The 23167-nt window shown below is 37.9% G+C and overlaps 2 protein-coding genes and 1 long non-coding RNA gene across 3 annotated transcripts in view; 1 reads left to right on the top strand and 2 right to left on the bottom strand.

The window, feature by feature from the left end:
* Positions 1-1158: 1158 nt before the first annotated feature.
* On the bottom strand, positions 1159-4743 carry cryba2a (crystallin, beta A2a). The gene is made up of 5 exons (XM_051707715.1): positions 4630-4743; positions 3813-3999; positions 2223-2364; positions 1814-1956; positions 1159-1693 (listed from the first exon to the last, which is right to left on the bottom strand). The coding sequence occupies exons 2-5, from the start codon at positions 3971-3973 to the stop codon at positions 1546-1548; spliced, it is 594 nt and encodes a 197-aa protein (XP_051563675.1). The 5' UTR covers positions 3974-3999; positions 4630-4743; the 3' UTR covers positions 1159-1545.
* Positions 4744-16086: 11343 nt separating this feature from the next.
* Positions 16087-17278, bottom strand: LOC127446634 (uncharacterized). The gene is made up of 2 exons (XR_007898231.1): positions 16949-17278; positions 16087-16784 (listed from the first exon to the last, which is right to left on the bottom strand). It is a non-coding gene; the product is annotated as an uncharacterized LOC127446634 (long non-coding RNA).
* Positions 17279-20395: 3117 nt separating this feature from the next.
* Positions 20396-23167, top strand: part of tmem198b (transmembrane protein 198b) — a 62677-nt gene continuing 59905 nt past the window's right edge. The window contains exon 1 of the mRNA XM_051707703.1: positions 20396-20801. The gene's annotated coding sequence lies outside the window, so the exon portion shown is untranslated. The remainder of the gene's footprint in view (positions 20802-23167) is intronic.

The following is a 23167-nucleotide window of genomic DNA, read 5'->3' as shown; positions in this document are numbered from 1 at the left end:
CGGACCGTTTTATGATTTCATCATCAAAAACATATTTATCAGTAGCCTATCAAATGTGTATTAATTGTGAGGTGTCCATTTTCAAGAGTATTTACGTTAGTTCTCTGTATTGTTTAATCACAGCACAGTTAGTAAACTGCAAGATGATGTAATGAATGAAACAACAAAGAATATTTTAACAGCTGATGTTACATGAGAGAGGCAGACAGTCTCACGGAATGTGCGCACACGCACCCGTTTGAATAGCTCACATGATTATATATATATATTTAGTTTATCCTGCAATAACGGAGTTGAGACGCCTTCACGGATGATTATTAGTGATCTGCGTTACTTCAATATGACTCCTCACTGGATCTCTTTTGTTTTTGAACGCATCTGTGTATGTGATGTTGAACACTCAAGGTGTTAATTAGTTGATGACAACTGATCATAGTCTATATCTATTTTATATATTGCAATGAATGTGGGAGAAAGTGGCTCTTTGAATTTTTTTTTACAACTGATCATAGCCTATATCTATTTTATATATTTTATATATTGCAATGAATGTGGGAGAAAGTGGCTCTTTGAAAAAATGTTTACTATAAAAATATATAGGCTAAAACATAAATAAACATATATGTATTATATATAACAATTACTAGCTACAGGGATCCAGCTTTGTGGCCCCTGAGCTTTCCAAAGTTGAATAGCCCTGGATTACATTTTCATATTCATCAGTTGGTCCTTTCTGTGGTGTACATAAAATTGTGTGCGTATGTTAACTTAATTTGATACAAAAATAAATAAATAATCAAATGGAGAATTCTGGAAAGTTTAGGAACAGGTGAAAAGCTTATATTATGTTAGTATTAGCTTGATCTCCACGTATTTATGATTTTTTGTTTGTTTTTTGTTTTACTCTTGCTCAAGGCGATGTAAAGATGTCAGTACCATGAACAGCTCTCGATGAATTTCAACATTACTCTTTACTCAAAATCTCTAAAACTGTGATAGCCTATAAGTGAAATTACTATCTGACTAAGTGAAGAGATGTGAATTTTCTTTCTGTTTCTGACAAAATAACCAAAATGCTGTGTCAAAATGATTAAAGCACTTTTTGAGCAGCAAAACACCAGATATGGAAAACATTGCAACAGCAAACACTAACAGCCATCGTCTCATGCTTTTGTTTATTAAAATAAAATACAATCCGACAAGAACAATATTTATTCTATGCCTGACATCAAGACAATAAAAAACCTAAAAATCTAATCTAAAGATGTCTACTCTCAAAATCTCTGATTACAAAATGGTAAGTCTTTATAAGTAGTACAAAGGCTCAGATAGCCTTATGAGCTGTCGTCAATGTCAGTCACGAGTTGTTATAAAATGATAACACTCCAGTCTTTCCTGTGGACCGGCTTTGTAAATCAAAGGAATGGTGACAAGCACACTCTTTTTTCTAGAGTTTGAAAAAGTATTTATTGCCTGCTTTATCTCATGTTATATCATACTGTCACTTGATACACAGTAGCCAATAGGAGAAGAGTGGGGGCGGGCTTAGTGCTGAATTCGGCGGATTGATTGGATCTGATTGCTGTGGGCCTGGGTGCCGAACTCATTATAGTTCCTGTATTCTCCCTGACGTCTGTCTCTCTCAAAGATATACTGGTATCCACGGTAACCTGGAAACTGGTAGCCAACCCAGCTGCCGTAGGTGCAAGGATGAAAAGAAGAAGCCCATATTATTGTTGAGATAAAACTGTGTGCAGAGAGCAGTAATACACATGTAAGTAACTTATATAGAGGCAAAAGAAGGATGACTTACGCTCCAGAGTTGACTTTGATAGAAGGAACCTCCTTACTGCACCAGCCCATGGCTTGAAGAGAGGGGTAGTCATCGCACATCTCAAACTTGCGTCCCATCATGTCCTGACACTCATACAGGGTAATTTTACTGTCACTGTGGTTCTAGTGATGAAAGAGTACACAAAATCCAAGGTTACTTGTCATTGCCCAGATATTCTGTAAATAGACCTCTCTTGAGAAACTGTTTCAAAAAGAAAAAAAAAGAATCATGATAATAGAGATATACTGTATATTTCAAATTCACAATTCTGAAAGTTTCTAAAGTACTATTCAGCATCAGTATCACTTTTTCATACCTAGTCACTGCACACATTCTAACTGTGTTTGTTCTTTGAATGAAACTCAACTAAATGAGCCATTAAACTCACAGCGCATTTGATGGGTCTGAAGGAAAGCAGGTGCTCAGTGCGGTAACTGCTGTTTCCGCTCCAGGCCTGGTAGCAAGGGTAATCTCCCTTCTCCAGGATGAACTGCTGGCCCTGATACTCTGGGTACTCATAACCAACCCAGCTGCAGAGAAAATGCAAGGTGCAATGATGATATTATCTCCCAAACAAAGATGGTCATAAATATTCTCAAAATCAAGGTCCTACTACCTAGTTGTTAACCGGTAGAGCGCAACAGTTCCCGCCCACGTTTTCAAAGGTCTTGGTTCCGGAAATATTTTCACATTTATTTTTTCCATAGAGATTTCATAAAATAAAGTTGCCATGAACCAAATTACTTTGATTTGAAACAAAAATGTATTAGAAAATCAAACAAAAACACAAAGGTACAAGACTGGGTACTTACAGTAACATCTTAAATTAGGGCATTAAGCATTGAAAATGATGTAATGGAAATAAAAATGTAAATATATACAACTATAGATTTAAAGGGAAAGTTCACCCAAAAAATACAATTATCTCATCATTTACTCACTCTCATGCAAGACCAGATGTGTATGACTTTCTTTCTTCTCTAGAACACAAATGAAGATTTTTAGAAGAATATCTCAGCTCTGTGGGTCCATACAATGCAAGTAAATGGTAGCTAGAACTTTGAATATCTAAAAATCACATACGTCAGCATAAAAGTAATCCATAAGACTCCAGTGGTTAAATCCATATCTTCTGGAGTGATATGATAGGTGTGGGTGAGAAACAGATCAATATTTAAGTCATTTTTTTACTATAATCTCCACTTTCACTTTTAAATTCTTCTTCTTTTTTTTATTTCTTTTTTTTGTACTTTTTTTTTTGCAATTAACATTCTTTGTGCATATCACCACCTACTGGTAGGGGCTGGTCAAAGGTGGAGATTTAAAGGAAAAAAAGAACTTAAATATTCTTCTCTTTCTCACCCACACCTATCATATCGCTTCAGAAGACTTTGATTTAACCACTGGAGTTACTTTTATTATGCAATTATGTGATTTTTGAAGATTCAAAGTCCTGGCCACTATTCACTTGCATTGTATGGATTGTATGAGTAAATGATGAGATAATTGTTTTTTTTTTTATGGGGGGGGTAGCAAGACTCATTCACAGTGTGTTATGGGAGTGGGCGGTCGCTGCTAAGATCATTTGCCATGATTATCTTATTGGTGAATCTTTCTCTTCAGGATCATGGTTAGTGTAGTTCTGAAATAAGCTGAAATAACACAGTCTGATGGCTTCAACAGCAGTATATACCATTGATAAACAACATCGGAACTCATGTAGGTTTATAAGTTATTGTTAAAAATCAATTCATCGTGGAAAAAAATTAATGGGATTTTTACTTCCGGAACCCAACTGTGATGCTTTATAGTCGATCACTTTGAGGTACATATTTATAAAAAAAATTAAGTTATAAAAAACAACAACCTATACATAGTCACACACTTGCGTGCTTACACACATACACATGTAAGACACTGATAAAAGTAAAAAAATATAAGCTAGGAAAAAAATGAGTTCACGCACACAGACACTTACGGTCCGTTGTCCACCTTGATAGAGCGGATCTTTTGGAAATCCCTGTCCAGGATGTTCGGGCACTCCAGCATGAACTCACAGCGCTTGCCCTGGAAGTTCTCCTCTTCCCACACTGTGATTCTCCACTGCCCCTGCTGTTCCATCTGCTCTCGCTGATTCATGATGCCCGCCTGTCTGCTCTCTCCAGCTACAGGGCAACATTAAGGAAAAAGGTCAACAATACAGCACCACCTGCACTCACTTAAAGGACCTCAAGTTCTGTCATCAGCAACATTTGGCCTAACCTATGACTTCGAGCAATTACTGTTAGCACCCAGTAAGCACCATGTTTAAAGACTTTAAACATTTGCTTTCTTGTGTAATAAGTCACTTAGAATTAATGTATTTTGTTCTATTAGACCCCTTCTCTCCACAGCTACTGGAGAAAAGATACCTCACACACTGAGGCCCATTGACACTACACTAAAAGAGCCAGAGAATATCAATAGTTTGCAATCATGGATAATAGGAGCCCCATGAATCCAGTGGTGGCTGAAATGACTGCATGCACTCAATTCCAATATTGTCTTGCAAAGTCATTTAGTAAACACACTCTCCATGGTACTGTGCCAGTAATAGGTGACTTTTCAGTCCATGGAAAGTTTCACAAGGCCTCTATCTCCCGTTATTCATCATGTTCCGTGATCTGTCTCTGGCATTTTCTTAGTGTCCAGTCAACGCGATGGAGCATCAGTTTTTCCATTCTCATGGTTAAAATCCACTTTTGTCTTTCATGTTTGATGTTGAGTTTGGCAACATGACTGCAACCCATACTCACATGCTGAGGTGGGAGAGATTTGGCGTAATCAACGTTGGGGGTCAGTCCACTGTGGGGTGTTTATATAGCTGCTGTTGATGCAGCTATACTGCAGAATGTGCAGAGGGACTGCCAGCTCAGCAGCATGTGTCAAAAGAGAGCTTAAGTCCTGCTATTGACTAAAGGGAGCTTCAGCTCTCTGACTCATCGAAAAACAATGCCCATACCTTCCAACACACTCTGAATGCCCTCACTATGTCCCCTGAGCGCAGATTCATGGTCCCCTCCAGAAATAGCAAAACAGTTAGTGATAAGGTTTCCAAAAATCCTTGTAAATCGTAGATTTTCCCATATGAAATGTAGTTTACCAATTATTGCCAATTTCAGCTTAAAAGTATTTACCACAAATGTCAGCATATCATTGTACCACATCAATTCTAACATCCTGTTTTAATACTATTGTTTATTACAATGGAACATCCATCCAGAATTAGCCTCCATGTTGTGTTATCCTCTCAGAGCTTCAGGAACATGATGCACTATTGAGAGTCTAAACAACATTTAATTAGACTATTACCTAGAAAAGTTCCTACGTTTTTTTTCTTCAAACACATTCCAGTGTACTGAAACATTGTTAAATAAGTTTGCCAAGTATTTGAAAAAAGAACATTACGCTTCAACTTACCAATCACAAATGACTTCTGAGAGAATATATATTGTTTACAAGCTAGTTTAAATCTGGAAATAAACAAATGTTTCGAAGAAATGTTTTATATTCTGTAATATTTCTAGGTTACTATCACATAAGCAAATATTCATTACCTCCCTTGCAGAGGTCAGCATTTCTTGCTCACATTCAAGCACACAGGACCTTATTTGGAACATTCTCAAATCATGTTGGAATAACATGAATCAGTAGGTTTTGCACAGTGCTTGCGTGCAGAAGAGGGACTTACCAAATACTACAAAATTCTGAAATGTAAATGTTTCAATTAATCTTTACCAAAATTGTTATGCTGATAATTAAATTTGTAATGAAAAAAAAAACATCACCCAGTTAGATAAATTTTTGCATGAAGAAACATTTTCACAAGTGGACTTTTGAACCCCAGTGTATATACACACACAACACTATATACACTATTTTTATTATAATTATCATTATTAGCATTACTGGCTGTAACATTCTGGCAGGCTGAAGACAGGAACAGACAGAGATGAAGTAGCTGAAGTGTGAACTCAAGTGCAGTTTTATTTACAGTGCTAGTATCCTAACGTGAATCCAAAACAAAACAAACATAAATGATTTGACATGGAAACAGAGTTAAACAAAAATACTCGACAAGGGACTATAGCAAACAAGAGGGCTTAAATACACTGACAAGGGAAACACATGACAAAGACAACCCATGACAAGACTAAACTAATAACAAGACTACTAAAACATGAAAAGACTAGACTGATAACAAAGATAATAAACCAATGAGAACAATACACATGAACATGAGGGAAACAGGATATCGCATGACTAGACAAGGAAAACAGAACTTCAAACTAAGAGTCTTAAATTCACCTAGCGACCTCTAGTGACCGCTAGGGCATGTGTCCCAAGTGTAACAGAGCCACAGGAGGTGGAGCCACAGGGGACGGAGCTGCAGGAGATGGAGCCCCAGGGGGCTCAGGAGATGGAGCTACTGGAGGCAAGGGCTCAGAGGTTATAGCATCATGGGACTCAAAGGGTTCAGAGTGGCTGTGGACTCAGAGCAAGGCACTTGGGGACTCCGAGGGGTGGAGCCGTGGAAGGTTCGACGATAGCCTCAGGGAACTGGACTGACTTAAGGAACTGGACAGTCTCGAGGGACTGGACAGGCTCGTCGACAGCCACCGTGTTCAGGAGCACTGGCAGCGACAGGGTAATGGCCTCCGTGGCCGCTGGCAGCGACAGGGGAGAAGGAGCCCTCCTCCTCCTCATCCTCCTCCTCCTGACAGCCAGGGGCACTACTGTGGGAATGGCCTCAGTGGCCAAGGACGCTGGCACTGGGGTGGGCAAGTCTTCAGGTGCTGGCTCGTTGACCTTGGTGGCCGTGACGGGGAACTCGGGCTTGGCGGCTGTGATGGGGATCTCGGGCTTGGTGGCCGTGATGGGGAGCTCGTGCTTGGCGGCCGTAACAGGGAGCTCATGCTTGGCGGTCGTGACTGGGAACTCGGGCTTGGTGGTTACTGTTGGAGGAATGCTGATTTCCGCATTAGCCACTCCCACAGTGAAGGTTGAACCACTCAGGAGCAGGGCAAAATCAACATATGTTTGCAAAGTCCAATCTATTCCCCCTGGTGGCATCAAGAAATAGATAGGCTCATTTAGTCCTGCATGGAAAAACAGCTTCAGGGAGGCCTTTTCTAAACTCACCTGGTGGCAGAGTCCACAGAATTCCTCCACAAATTCCTCTATGGGACGATCCCTTTTCTGTAGGTGATAAAGTGCCCCACTGGGTTCATCTGTGGTCGAGTATTCTGTAACATTCTGGCATGCTGAAGACTGGAACAGACAGAGACGAAGTAGCTGAAGTATGAACCCAAGTGCAGTTTTATTTACAATACTAGTATCCAAATGTTAATCCAAAACAAAACAAATGATTTGACTAGACTAGACTAGACATGGAAACATTCAATAATACTCAACAAGGGACTATACCAAACAAGAGGGCTTAAATACACTAACAAGGGAAACACATGACAAAGACAACCAATGACAAGACTAAACTAATAACAAGACTACTAAAATATGAACCAATGAGGGGAGTCACGTGATGCCATGCAAGAAGCGGACGTGTGAACTGCGAGTTCTGCGCACTTTGCTAGTTTATAATTATTTTTGTCATAAACCGGTGAGATTCGATACACCCTGCTACATATCTGTTCTTTGAAGTCAACATGGCAAATAATTCAAAATCTTCAGGCTCTGGAGATATTAAAAGACACTTACGTGCTCAGGCTGACACCTCAGATAGGCCCGCAGACCAGGGACTCTTTTTGGATGGTGCGGCGGGAGACATTCAACAGCAACTGGCGAGCATGTCTGTGATGCTGATGAAAGTTGTTCTGACTTAGAGGATCTTGCTGTAATACGTCAATCGATTACTGCGATGGAAACGAAATTCTCTGAGTTGGTTACAAGAATCAGGGACATCGAGAGACGGATAGATTATCTGAAGTCATCGGAGAGGGAATTAGCTGCTAATCCGCTAGCAACCAAAGTAGATTTGGAACACATTTGGGAATAACTGAAGGATTTGGAGAATCGTAATCGGCGAAACAACGTCTGAATTGTTGGAATTCCTGAGCATGAAGAAGGCAGAGATATGGTGAAATTCCTAGACGAGCTTGAAATCGAGCGAGCTCACAGAGTCCTGGTTCGCAGATCGGCTGAGGGAGGCAGGCCCCGATCAATTATGGCCAAATTTCTGAGATCATCCGATAAAGATCTCGTGTTGTGCGAGGCGAGGAGCAAAGGAAAGTTTTCTTGGAAGAATCATAGCATTTTCTTGTTCCAAGACCATGCGAATTCAGCAAGAGAGAAATGTGATCGATTCAAGGAATGCAAAAAACTCTTACATCAACGGAAGATCGCTGTTGCTCTGATGTTTCCGGCCAAACTGAGAATAGATACTAAGGATGGCCATAGAGAATTTGCATGCCCACTGCAAGCACTGTCCTTCATAAAGTCAATGGAGTGAGCCATCTGATGTTTCTCATGTGGCTCCCGAGTGAGCTCGTCTCACTGAGCATACATTCTATTGACTGAGGAAGCTGGGTGCCATTTTGATTCTTTTTGTGTTGGTTCTGCCTAGCGGCTGGAGTTTGTTTTGAGGAATAACACTCCTTCAAGAAACTTTTGCATCGACGGAGGAACGCATTTGCACTGATGTTTCTGGTCAAACTGAGAATAGATACTAAGGATGGCCGCAAAAAATTTACATGCCCACAATAAGCAATGTTTTTCATAAATTCAATGGACTGAGGAAGTCATGGTGTGTTTCTAGTGTGGCCCCCAAGTAGCTTGTCTCGCTGAACATACACTTGACCATCTGAGGAAACTGGGCATCTGTTTTGTTTCTTTTTGTGCTGGTTCCGCCTAGTGGCTGGAGTTTGTTTTATGGAGTAACACTCCTTTGGGACAGTTGTGGATGAGTCTACCTGTTCTTTGTGCTTGTGCCTCCTGTTGGCTGGAGTTTGTTTTGTGGAGTATTTTTTGTATGACATTGGAAGGATTAGGTCATCTGCTGCACTCATGTACAGCCGGCTCACTGAGCATTTGTTTGACTGCCTGAAGAAACTGAACGGAATTTGTTTTGTGTGCTGGTTCCACTAGCAGCTGGAGCTTGTTTTGTGGAGAAACACACCTTCGAGATAGTTTTGTGAATTAATCTACACATTCTTTGTGTTTATTCTGCCTATTGGCTGGAGTTTGTTTTATAGATTATTTTCTGTTATGTAATTCTGTCTCGCAGAATTTGTATAGAATCACCAGACTTGTTCTGGGGGAAGTTCAGGGTTTGATTGTTGCACTAATGTTGGAATGTGGTTTTATAATTTTATGTTTGACACACAATCTATTTTTTCTAATATGTCAAAATGTCAAATGTTAAAATGAGTATATTGTCTCTCTCCACATGGAATGTGAATGGGCTGGGGCACCCTATAAAAAGAAGGAAGGTTATTTCTTTTCTTAAACGTAAGAATTGTAATATAGCGTTTCTTCAAGAAACGCATCTTCCCCCGCAGGAAGCTGAAATATTTGGGAATATATGGGGTGGACATGTTTTCTTTAGTGCTGGCTCAAGTAAGAGCAGGGGAGTCATTAAATTGTAAGTAAACATCTACAATTCAAATGTCTCGAACATATTAAAGATAAATTAGGAAGAATCATTATTGTTTTAGCAGAAATTCAGGGGCAAAGGTTGATTTTGGCTAATATTTACGCACCTAACGTTGATGATCAGGGCTTTTTTATAGATCTTGAAGGGATGCTGCAAGCCGTTGGCACACCTCATGATATAGGAGACTTTAATCTTTTGATGGACTCAGTCCTTGATCATAGTGAAGCAAAAGTGTGTAAGCCCCCTAGAGCGACATTGACGCTTCACAGTATGTGTAAAAATCTTGATCTTACAGATATTTGGAGACTTTTAAACCTATCTGGGAAGGACTATACATTTTTTTCATCAGTCTATAAGATTTATTCTAGAATAGTTTTTTTATATATCATTTTATATAAGTCCCTCATTTCATCTGTTTTTTTATTGCTCAACTGGAAACATCTTAGTCTCAGATCATGCCCTGGTGAGTTTAGAGGTGTTGCCACATACGGAGAAAAAGAAATCATATAGTTGGTGCTTTAATATATCCTTTTTGCAAAATCCTGATTTCCAACAAATGTTAAAGGCTTAAATCAAGGGCGTGGCTTGGGAGGCACTTAAGGCGGTTCTTAGGTGTCGGATCATAAAGTATGCCTCATTCTTCAAAAAATCCAAAGCACAAGAACTCGTGGAGTTGGAAGGGAATATTAAAAATGCCGAAGCAGAGCTGAAGCGCCAAATGTCATCTGATGGCCTCAGAGAATTTTGTTTATTTTGTCGCAGAAGGTGGAGCTTTGACTGTTCAGGGCAAGACAGTCATACTTTGAGTCGGGGACAAGCAGGGAAACATTTGGCTAGATATATAATGCAGAGAGAATTTGCTGGTGGTGAAATATTTATGTCAGCCATAGATATTAATAATGCTTTTAAAGAATTCTATCTTGATCTCTATAGTTCCACATCTTCGTCTACTGATGAAGATATTAGAAACTTTGTGGAACCATTAGAACTTCCTAAACTGATGGTTGAGCAAAACAATTCTCTTGATTCTGAGATAACCTTGGAGGAGCTTGGTGAGGTAATCAAGGCCTTGCCTACAGGCAAGATGGCTTTGCCGCTGAGTTTTTTAGATCTTATGGTACAGAACTGGCTCCACTTTTGTTAGATGTTTATACGGAATCATTAAAGAATGGAAAGCTTCCGTTAACCATGACACAAGCCCGGATCAGTCTGATTTTTAAAAAGGACAAAGATCCAAGTGAGCGTAAGAGTTACCATCCAATTTCCCTGATCCAGCTTGACACTGAAATTTTGTCAAAAATATTAGCTAACCGATTAAGTAAAGTTATGACATCTCTTATACATATAGATCAAGGGCCGCAGCTCTTCTGATAATATCAGGCATCTAATTAATATCATGTGATCAGTGGCGAATGAGCAGACTCCGGTCGCTGCCATCTCACTTGATGCTGAAAAGGCGTTTGATATGGTAGAATGGGATTATCTTTTTAAGATTTTGTAAATATATGGGTTCGGGAAGACTTTTATTGGATGGATTAAGTTACTTTATGGACACCCGGTAGTGGTGGTACAAACAAGTGTATTCATTTCAGATTATTTTACTCTGAACAGGGGCACACGGCAGGGTTGCCCTCTTTCCCCATTATTGATCTGTCTTGCCCTGAAACCATTAGCAGCCGTGATAAGAAGGGAAAATGATTTTCCATGGGTGATGGTGGGAGGAATGGCACATCATAAGCTTTTGCTTTATGCAAATGATATTTTATTATTTGTCTCCGACCCCACTAGATCTAAGCCTTGCCTCCACAGAATTATTAATTCCTTTTCTAAATTCTCAGGATACAGAGTCAGTTGGTCTAAATCCGAAGCATTGTACAGCGTACTGCCCAGTAACAGCTTTTCAGCTGGGCGCTTTCCAGTGGCCCAAACAGGGCATTAAATATTTGGGCACTTTATTCCCAGCAAATTTGTGTGATTTAGTTAAGAGTTAATTTTGTCCCCTTAATAAAAAGGTTTTTGAGCAATGTGGGCAGGTGGGCTTCATTAAATGTATCTATGATTGGGAAGGTTAATGTTATTAAAATGAATTTTATTCCAAAATTCAACTACCTGCTACAATCTCTCCATGTAGATGTCCCCCTGTCTTATTTCAAGCAATTTGATAGTATAGCGAAGTCCTTCATTTGGAATGGTAAGCATCCTAGATTACATTTCAATAAGTTACATAGGCCTGTTGAAAAAGATGGGCTAGGCCTACCCAAGATTTTGTTTTATTATTATGCATTCGGTCTCAGACATTTGGGCTCATTGGTCACTTCCACCTGAGAGAGTCCCTCCCTGGTTTGGTATTGAACAGGAAGTTCTTGCCCCTATTTTGCCGTTGCAAAACCTTTCTATTAAACTAACCGAAGTTAAGTCAAACCCTGTTATCTCGCATTTGCACGTGTTATGGACAAAAGTGTCCAGAGTGTTTAATTCTGACATTTATTGAAATGTTGCCTCGAGCAAATGGCTAAACCCAAAATTACGTATTAATAAATCCCTTTTCTGCTGGTGAGAGTGGATTGTGAGGGAGGTTAATACACTCGGTGACCTACATGAGAGTGGAGTGTTGAGATCGTTTGAAAATATGGTCCAACTTTTCAGGATTCCCAGATCTCGGTTCTTAAGGTATTTACAGCTGCACCACCTGCTCTGTACTATTTTTGGGAGTAGCATACACCCCCCTAAAGGGGCAGATACTCTAGAAGTGGTGATTACTGCTTTTGGAAAAGGTCATGAGGCATCAGTGTATTACTCCCTGTTAATTCAGTGTCTGGGGGACAGAGCTTCAACTTCTCTCAAGAGGTTATGGGAGAGAGATTTAATCTTGCTATTGGAGGAGTGAGTGTGGGCTTGGATTCTAAAAAACATCAAGTCTACATCTAGAGATTCAAGGGCACGTCTGATGCAATTTAAGATTTTGCATCGATTATATTGGACACCCTCCAGATTGTATAGACTTGGCCATAAAGACACCTGCTGGTGATGCAATTCAGAAGACGGGGGCACAACCCATGTTTTTTGGGGATGTGTTAAGATACAAGAATTTTGGTTGAGGGTTCAGAGATTTATGTGTGACATATTGAACACACAATTTTCATTTTGCCTCAGACTCTGCATCTTAGGTGATGGGGCGGTCATTAATTTTGGGGATAGCCACTTAAAAATTTGGGTCCTAGCCAGAGTTATGGTTGGCAGAAGAATTATTCTTAGGTGGTGGAAGACAGCTGGGGCACCCTTGTTTCGGGAGTGGTGCGGAGAGATGGGCGGGGTGGCAGCATTTGAAGAGGCGATTTTTAGAAGGTTGGGTAAATGGGATTTGTTTAATAGGAAGTGGGGTGGATATTTGGCTTTTTTGGAGGGTTCTCGGGGAGGGGCAGTGGAGAGGGGTTTTTCATTTTTTAGCTTGATGTGTATGTGTTTTTTTTTTTTTTTTTTTTTTTTTTGTCCCAAGTGTAACACTGGCACTGTTATAGGCCTAATTATTTTTCTTTCCTGTATTGTCACTGTTTTATGTGTGGGTGTTGATGCTTTGATGACATTGTATGTAAAATAATTATGCTAATAAATTACTTTAAAATGTAATTGAAGTTGATATATTCAACCTAAAGTAAGTAAATAACACAACAAAAATTTAATAATGTATGTATTGTCATCGATTTCTCTTATGTGTTGATGAACCGATTGCATTACTGTGCAGCATAATGGCATTAGTTTTCGTCTATTTTTTATACACCTAGCTATTTTCATACATTATTATTTTTACATGTAGTGTTTTGTTTTTATAGGCATTTTGTAATGCATGTTTATAATGATATGTAATTTATATATCTATGGACTTTGATTCATTAAAACAAAGAGAAATGTATTTAATAATTGGAAAATGGCGAAACATCAGAACTTCAATTATAATATGTTGTGATTAAGCGTGTATTTTTTTAAAAAAATAAATAAGAGGTTTTTCAATGCTCTAATGGGTGTCAGTCTCCTTTAAAGCTGTGAGACAGAAGAGTGAAGGCTGCAGGCTGATCACATCTCTCTCTGCATCACTACAGCCTTCATTTCACAGTAAAATTAGTCCATTTACATCACAGGCCGGCCTACTATCTCGCACACACAGATAACCATTCAAAGTAGTTCAGTGAGTCAGTCATGCACTTGTGAACCAGGTTAAGACAAGAGAGTTACTGCTCAGGTACAATATTTGGTAGGATTTTTCAACCCTGAAAAACTCATTCACTCCACCCACTCCTGGAGAGAATCCAGGGCTGACACAACCTGAATATACTATATGGAGCACAGTGTTCCAACAAGACCATCACCTGCTTCTCACTTCCCTGGTCATTCAGGCATTACACAGAACAAACAGGTACTGTTTACACATCTGCCCCCACTTCTGCTGCCTGTGTGCTACACCCTATACCTGTGTGTGTGATGAATGTTTATTAGTGTGTGTGTCATTCCATGTGTGCAAATGACGGGGTCAGTTAGTATGCAAGCGTGTGTGTGTGTGTCAAACACAAATCCATCTGTTCCATGGTAACACTCTCCATCCCCTTTTCTTTCTGTGTCTCTGTGAGATGGCATTAGCATCCCCATGTTGTCAGGTAGGCTCTGAAAAACAAGAGCTTTCTGAATGACGCATATCTCCAGGGCTGTTAACCAGTCACCTGTCCTTGGATCTATATTCGTCTCTGTGTCCAAGGGTGGTGAAGTCTACACACATCTTGAACATAATATCTACCATACAGACACACAGCACAACAGTTACACCAATTTCACTGCCAAATTTCTAATTTGCATTTATTTTAAAGATTCCATCTCTTATGTAAATGCAAAGGACAAAGAGGTTGCAGTGTAGACATTTTTATTGGAAAAATGGAACAGAGAAAAACCTAGGCTATACAAGAAAATCACAAAAAAACAAACTAGCTATTTTCATAGGGTTTATCAAGATAAAAACACATTTCTTGGTGATTGTCTTTTATGCATTAGTAGATGCTTTCTTTTAAAGTTTTAATAGTATTTTTATTCAGTGTTTTACTCAGTGTCTTTGGGATTTTCTCATTGACAGTGACAAAACTGGTGCCTTTTCTGGTTGTAGTGCAAAGCTGAGGGCCAAAACCACCTGCCACATATTCACTGCCACCATGGAAACTAATCCTACACTGTATGTATCAGCTCAAACTCAGACATCTGCATCACCAACAAATATGTTGTGACTCCTCTGGAACTCTCTGTGTGTGTTGTTTGCATTTTGTGTGGGTTTTTATTTTTTATTTTTATTATTTTTATTCAGAAAAGCACAGTCCCTGGGACATTAAATTGCCTGAATTAAATATATATATATATATATATATATATATATATATATATATATATATATATATATATATATATTTATTATTATTATTATTATTATTATTATTATTATACAAAAATAACCCATTAATATATTTTTAGTATGACTTAAGTGTTTAAATGCTGTATAAGGGGCCACTGTAAATATAAAAGGACTTTTCGAGTCCAAAATATTATTTAAAATTATGAACATTTTTACTTTGACACTTTTTAATTTGTGTGTGCATTGATGTGTTGTGTAGGTGTGTATTGTTTGTCACTTTGAGTCAATAAATAGTCAAAAAAAAAAAAAAAGGGTCCTCTTAATTGCTTAGGGCATATTGAATGTTGACTTCAATATCGCTAAGGGACTAATTGGTGATGTTGAAGATACATCTATGACCAATCACAGGCTGTGAGACAGCCTCAAGGCACTTGCATATTTCATTAGTAATATTGTAAAGATCTTTGGCTAAAACACATGGCCTCTGGAGCCTCTTTAGTAGCAATAACCTTCACCATCATCAGAGCAGAACATACAATTCTGATCTAATAACAGCCATCTGATTTAACATCTGCTGCAAACGATTACATTTCCCTTTCAGTTAAACTGCTTCTGTAATATTTGTGATAGTCTCGGTATAGTCTGTCAGCTTTGTAATGCTAGGCCTACAATCAACGCTTATGAAAAAAAAAAAAGGTATTCGTTGCGGTCAGTCGCCCAGGTTTAAAGCATTTATATGGTGTTTCACACCATAACAGTTAATAGGCTACATCTGTATGATAAGAGAATGTTTAGATTTATTACATAAACCTGACACATGCAAATACATCAGGGGGTTGTGCTACAAAGGTGTGCTGCTGACCTGAGAAACGTTACAGATGTTGAATGACTTTTTGTGTTTGTGTTCCAGCAAAATGGAGAAAAGAGTGCCATCTCCAGAAGAGATGGCATTTTATTTGAATGAATTTCACTTGAGAGAGATATGGAGTTTAGGGTGACTCGCTGTGGATTGGTGTGAAACAGCCAGGAGCAGATGGTCATGCTGATGGAGAGGGAAGGGAGAGCCAGGCTCATCTAGTTAATGTTTTACCTGTTACCTATTAGAGATTACCCATTACCCCCTCTGCATCAAACACTCCATTGACTCCTAAATTCCCATAGCAACCATATGCCTATGCAGTTGCTGTGCTAGCTTAAATGTGATAACTCAAACAATGAGAAGAATAATTTTATTTTGTTTTGATATTACATTCAATGAAATCATTATTGTAAATTATTGCAACAGACAACAAGAAGTGTTGAAGTGATTCAAAACCAGCTCAGAAGAGAGGAAGTGGATCACCTTTTATCTGATAAACATTGTGTGGGACAACAGGTGACATTGTAAATCATCATGATTATTTCAGAAGGCTGATCAGTTGCTAACAGCTACTCATTGGTCTGCAAATGTATGAGCTCCATGTGGTTTGGGCTCTTATTTCTCATTCAAAACCCCAAATTAGCAGTTCTCACAGTGTTTATCACAATGATCAACACACATTTTTAATGATTTCTTTCAAAAGCAATATATACTACATGCTTTCTCTTCCAAGTGTTATAAAGTATGGGTTGGCACTTTTATTTTCCATTCAAAAACAATTCCAGCTGTGCTCAGGATACTTCAAATTCCAAAAATGTTCCAGAACTTCGGCGCTGAAGAAGTTCTGCACTTGCTTAACGCGAGCCGAACGAACAAAACTGAATCCACATGTATTGTGCGTGTGGCTCAACGTTGAGCAAGTGCAGTTTTATCCATCCAAGTTCTGCAGGGTGCATGGTGGTAAACTCCAAAAATGCTGTAGTAAAACTTAAATCCGATAGCCTTTCATTCCCCTCATTTTTCAGATGTGTTCCCTGTCCCTTCACACCCAAGCCTGCGAGTAAGAAAGGTTTAAAATACATTTTTATAATTTATATACTTTATTCTGCACAATGTCAATAGTACTCGTTAAACAAAAGTAAAATTACATTTCCCCCTTAATGCATTGCTGTATAGTCTGAGAAAACCCCTTAAGACTCTTTGGTTAGTTTATTTTACCTGTCTGGCTCACCGTTGCAGTCTCAAAGCCACGATGGAGGGGGCCCCAGTAAACATGCGCCTTTCCGTACCTGGGGGTCCTGTGAATCAGTCCGGCGGGAGTCGGGCTTTTATAGTCGACAAAAAGCATGCCCCCTCTCCTTTTCTTGCTGCTGTAAAGGTGCTGGTCTCTCTCCACGCACCTATCGTCTAATATTGACCGGGGCGTGGTATGATGATTTGTCATGATGTTGTTTGGGCCTCCAAGGCTTTAGATGGACATTTATATTTACTTCTGAGATCTTATAAATAGTTATTTTAAAAGGATCATCCACGGCCGTAAGTGGTAAACGTTTTGGAATCTACCAGGCATTATAAACGAGATTACAAGGAAGGGGTTTTTGCTGTTTCACGCAGGGCGGGTTTAATTTGCACAAAATTTACATGTCTCTTGCAAATATCTTTTCTTTCCTGAATCAGATCAGGCGCCGAAAAGAAAAGATGGTCGGCGACTTTATCTTAACTTCGTGTTGCTATCTGTAGATAAAAAGCTATATGTAATCAGTGATCTATTTCAGTTCTGGTGTAGGTTAATACACCAATAGCCTATAGTTACAGTCTATTACATATATAAGCTAAATCACAAAAAATAAAATAAAAATCAGTTTTCCTCATGTTAAATATTGTAATGTAGTCTCAATAAGATATACATGCATGTGATATTTAAATCTTAAAACGCAAAATGTGTTTTTGGATCAATTTCTGATCGGTGTTGTGGCAGGACTATGGCGCCATCATGTGGAGAATTATGGAAATGACTTGGATTTGTGTGTCATTGACAATACAAAATTACTTAAAGGAATAGTTCACCCCAAAATTAAAACACTCTCATCATTTACTCACCCTCATGCCATCCCAGATGTGTATGACTTTGTTTCTTCTGCTGAACACAAACAAATATTTTCAAAAAATGTAGCTCCAAATCCAAATGAATAGTGGCCAGAACGAAAAGCATATAAAGGCAGCATAAACTTAATCCACATGACTCCAGTGGTTAAATCCATACCTTCAGAGGCAATATGATATATATCAATATAGAAATATATCAATATTGTGTTAGTTTTTTTTCTAAAAAATCTCCACTTTCACATTCTTATTCTTTTGTTTTGGGTGATTCACACACTTTGTGCATATCGCCACCTACTGGGTAGGGAGGAGAATTTATAGTAAGAAAAGACTTAAATATTTAGCTTTTTGTCACCCACACCTATCATATCGCTTCTGAAGATATGGATTTTTATGCTGCCTTTATATGCTTTTTGGAGCTTTACAATTTTGGTACCCATTCACTTGCATTGTGAGGACCTACAGAGCTGAAATATTCTTCTAAAAATCTTTGTTTTTGTTCAGCAGAAGAAAGAAAGTCATACACATCTGGGATGGCATGAGAGTGAGTAAATTATTAAAGAATATTTACATTTTTGGGTGAACTATCCCTTTAACACACATAAACCATAGACAGATCTGAAAGAATGTTGGTTAAATTTTTTTTTTTTTCTACAAAAACAGTGACTCTAAAAATGTCAATATCTTTTACATACTCTAAAATTTGAAAATGCTAATATTATTATATCACATAAAAGGTATTAACAAGTATTAAGTATATTAAGTATTAACAAGTATTTTTACAAAGATCGTGAATTTTTTGAGTCATGACTATAAAGTTTGGTTACTTAATTTGACCTGAACAAAATGTGCCTTTTCATGAAAATGTCAAAATATCTGATATTTTGTTAAAAACTTCACACACAGTTATGTGGGTCCAAAGGGGTCTTCTCTGTTTTATGGGGTTTTTGTCACATGACAACAGAATGACTACCTGCATGTTGGTTCGCATATCTATGGGTTACACCAGCTGACTTTGATTTGGTAGGCAAAGGTTTTTATAAATATAACAATATTTACAAACAAAACTGTTTCACTGCTTTTTTTTTTTTTTTTTTTTTTTTAAGAAAAAAGAAAGATTATTCCAAACTACAAATGCCAAAAAAAAAAAAAAAAAAGTAAGAATTGCATCTTTTAATTACACTTTTTTTTTTTTGTCTAAATATTTGATTTAGACATTTTTACTTTATGCCCCAGAAAAAGAAAAAAAAAAATATTAAAATGACTTTGTGTCATTTAGTCCTTAAACAAATCACTGCCCCAATGAGAGTCCTGTAAATCACTTTAAATTTTGCATTGCTAGCTAAATTGTTTAATTAATTTAGACAAACTAACTTTCTTTAGTGTTGGCTTTTTGTATATTTGCATGATTTACAGTAGAGTCTGCCAAGTTGACACCTCAAATACAGGCTGTATTGGGTTTTATTTACTGCAAAACCATTCAAAATTTGTCACAATATTTTTCGATGTTTTGTTTATATCAAATGTTTTCTTGCAAAAAAATATATGTGGGAGGTCATGCATGCAAAGCCATCTGTCAACGTTTGTTCCCCTTCCCTCTGCATCTCTCAAAACTTTTTAAGTGCAATTAACTTTTCATCCACTAGGGAGCAATGGTACCATTGTACATATATTATTATTATTATTATTATTATTATTATTATTATTTATATTTATATTTATATTAATGTATTTCAAAAATACAAATCAATTCAACATGTTTTCAGACATTTGACAAACAGTACAAATACAAATTAAAACACAACAGAAAATAAAAACTAAACTAAAAGGAGTCACAAACATATATTAAATTCATTTAACAAAGACAGTTTTTCAGGCTTTTTTTATTTTTATTTTTTATTTTTTATTTTTTTATTTTTTTATTTTATAGATTCAAAATAATTTTCAAGGGCGGTTTGGTTTTAAATCACTCCACTTACTCTGATGAATATAATTTTTTCCAAATAACAAAAACAAATAAATAACATACACTTCTCATTTTAAAATGTAGGCCTAATTCAGGTTGCTCACGTCACTTCACTATTTCCACAATTTCACTAACTTTTTTTAACGACTGTCAGTGGTCTCACATATAATGGTATTACATGTAACTTATCTAGAAAATTCTTAATAAAACAACCTAAGCAGTCTACTTAGATTTTTGGGGCACTATTATGTCGTCGCTGTTGTTTTGCACTCGAATTTCTTCTCGTGGATCAACGCAGTCCACTTCACAGAAGCGAACAGTTGTTTGTTAAATGAGGTCAACAATTGGAAAGCTATATTTTTTTTTACAGAAACGGATTATGCAAATATTAAATGGATTGGTTTTTTTTTAATCTGCTTGGCCCGATATTGCCAAAATCATTTAGATTTAGTGACTCCTATTAATCGAAATGAGTCCCACGGATTTGCATTTCTGCCTAGTGTCCATCCAAATACACGATTCTCCACTAGTAGCAGTCGCGTGCCCTACATCTCTCCATGACCCCGCCTGCTCGGTCCAATACGGTCCGCCCCAGACCCAGTGAGTAGCTAACAACCGTATTTATATGAGTGTTTCGGGATCCTTATAGTTAGCGACTTGCATCCTAACTGCAATCACTGTCAAACAACACGGCATATGTCATTTTTGTGCTTTAAAAGTGGCGCGTCAGGACTTGTTCAATAGCGCAATGCAATAAGCGTCGCGTGGACTAATTGGCAGCACCAACTATCAACGAAAAGCCGGCCCGGGAGTCGTGAGATTCTTGAGCTTGTTGTCAGGACAAGCAAGTGCTTTATTCTGAATAGAGCTCATGTAAGTGGGCTGGATCGGAGCGATAGGACTGGAATGTGACTGTTTAGCCAGAGATAAAACAACCGGATGAGCGAAGCCGAAGCGCAGGACTGGGATCTGGGAGAAGCAGGATGATGAACCGCGATCAGGGTGAGCACATATGGCCACGTCTGAACTCTTTGTTCGTTATAATGATGCCATCCTGAGGGGCTGGTTTAACTATACTGGCACTGCCGTGTATGCAAAATACACGAGCATACTATGTGTACCAGTAGCATACGGGGGAATTTTTGTCTGTTTGTGTTATGAATGCGAACATATACATCTCGATATCGTGGCCTATTTTGCACACGATGGCTCTCGTCTGCACCCAAATGATGAGATTTGATTGTGCATTTACAAGATTATATGCGATGGCACTCGTATGTTTCTCTGTAACTGGTCTGTCTAAGGTATTTATGTTCATTGTTTCATTCACAAGCGACAACCCACGAGATATAGCTCTGGAAAAAATTAAGAGACCACTGCAAAATTATCAGTTTCTCTGGATTTACTATTTATAGGTATGTGTTTGAGTAAAATGAACATTTTATTTTTATTCTATAAAGTACTGACAACATTTTTCCCACATTCCAAATAAAAATAGTGTCACAAAGATGAATTTGCCCGATTCCAGCCTTGCTGAAGCACCACCAGATCATCACCGATCCTCCACTTGGTCGTCTAATGGTTAGACAGAGGAGCGGTGATGATCTGGGGGTGCTTCAGCAAGGCTGAAGTTGGGCAAATTCGTCTTTGTGAAGGACGCATGAATCAAGCCACGTATAAGGTTATCCTGGAAGAAAACTTGCTTCCTTCTGCTCTGACAATGTTCCCCAACTCTGAGGATTGGTTTTTCCAGCAGGACAATGCTCCATTCCGCACAGCCAGGTCAATCAAGGTGTGGATAGAGGACCACTGGATCAAGACCCTGTCATGGCCAGCCCAATCTCCAGACCTGAACCCCATTGAAAACCTCTGGAATGTGATCAAGAGGAAGATGGATGGCCACAAGGCATCAAAGCCGAGCTTCTTGAATTTTTGCGCCAGGAGTGGCATCAAGTCACCCAGCAGCAATGTGAAAGACTGGTAGAGGCCAAGACGCATGAAAGCTGTGTTTGAAAATCAGGGTTATTCCACTAAATATTGGTTTCTGAACTCTTTGTAAGTTAAAACATTAGTATTGTGTTGTTTAAAAATGAATATGAACTTGTTTTCTTTGCATTATTCGAGGTCTGAAAACACTGCATCTTTTTTGTTATTTTGATCAATTGTCATTTTCTGCAAATAAATGCTTTAAATGACAATATTTTTATTTGGAATTTGGGAGAAATATTGTCAGTACTTTATAGAATAAAACAAAAATATTAATTTTACTCAAACACATACCTATAAATAGTAAATCCAGAGAAACTGATAATTTTGCTGCGGTCTCTTAATTTTTTCCAGAGCTGTATGTATGCGTGTATGTTTAAAACTGTTGCTGGTGAAAGTGATCATGACCATTCTGTTTACATGCAACAGTAGGACTTGGACGTGCCAGGCTAGACATGACTTGCAACATATACACAAACCGACACATAAAAACAAACTTGTTTGCTAATGCTCATGTACATGCTTTGTGTGTTGGTATGTATTGTATGCGAGTGTTATAGTTGTATTATAAGATAGAATTCATGTGGTTATATTAGCATATGACAGTAACAAGTTCTTTATACCATCCATATATATTTTTGCTCCAAAGAATGTGTAGTGTACTTTGTATGGGAATGGGAGATGTATGTCATGTTCTCAAAGACCCACAGTCTGATTCAGATATAAATCAGGGCTTCAGTTGACCATAACCTTCTTTTGCTAACAAAAGATGAATCAGACATCATTATCAGTGTCCTGATACATCACACTCTAAGTTTGTCTGCATTAACTTACCACTATGTCCTCTCCAGAGTCTCTTTGTTTGGTGTTATCCCATTATTGTGCACACTCACTGTGTGCATATGCAATGAAAACGTGCCAAAACATATGTCAGGAAGTCTTCCAATGACAATAATACACACCAGATTTTTTATTTATTTATTTTTTTACCTTTTGTTTCATCACACTCAATGTGGTGATGATAATGTGATCCTATACACTTAAAAAAATTATTTTGCTGTTTGTTCAATTTATTCAATTAAAGATCCCATTTCTAGAGCACTTTGTCACAACTTGATTTCTCTGTGTTCTATCCATTTAAATTTGTAAAATAGAAGTTTACTTAATCCATTTGTGTTGGGACTACATTAATTCATTTTGTGGTGTTAATTTAGCATTGATGAAACTGGGCATGGGATTTCCATTTCCCAGCATGTTTGCATGGGACTCAGGAAGAGTAAATGTTAAAATTAAGTGTTTTTGTGCAAGATGAATATAAAGGTGGAAACTTGTTAGTGTTTAATGTTTTTTTTTTTTTTTTTTTATGTTAAGATTTATAAGAG

Source organism: Myxocyprinus asiaticus, chromosome 9 (genome assembly GCF_019703515.2).
Source record: "Myxocyprinus asiaticus isolate MX2 ecotype Aquarium Trade chromosome 9, UBuf_Myxa_2, whole genome shotgun sequence".
Lineage (NCBI taxonomy): Eukaryota > Metazoa > Chordata > Actinopteri > Cypriniformes > Catostomidae > Myxocyprinus > Myxocyprinus asiaticus.
This window is presented reverse-complemented; position numbering and strand designations above follow the sequence as displayed.

Excerpts from the sequence above, each read along its gene's own strand:
- cryba2a (XM_051707715.1), bottom strand. The coding sequence starts at position 3,973 with ATGAATCAGCGAGAGCAGATGGAACAGCAGGGGCAGTGGAGAATCACA. Across the intron at positions 1,957-2,222 it reads TCAGACCCATCAAATGCGCT|AACCACAGTGACAGTAAAAT; the intron begins GTGAGTTTAATG and ends TTTCATCACTAG. Across the intron at positions 1,694-1,813 it reads ATCAAAGTCAACTCTGGAGC|CTGGGTTGGCTACCAGTTTC; the intron begins GTAAGTCATCCT and ends CACCTACGGCAG.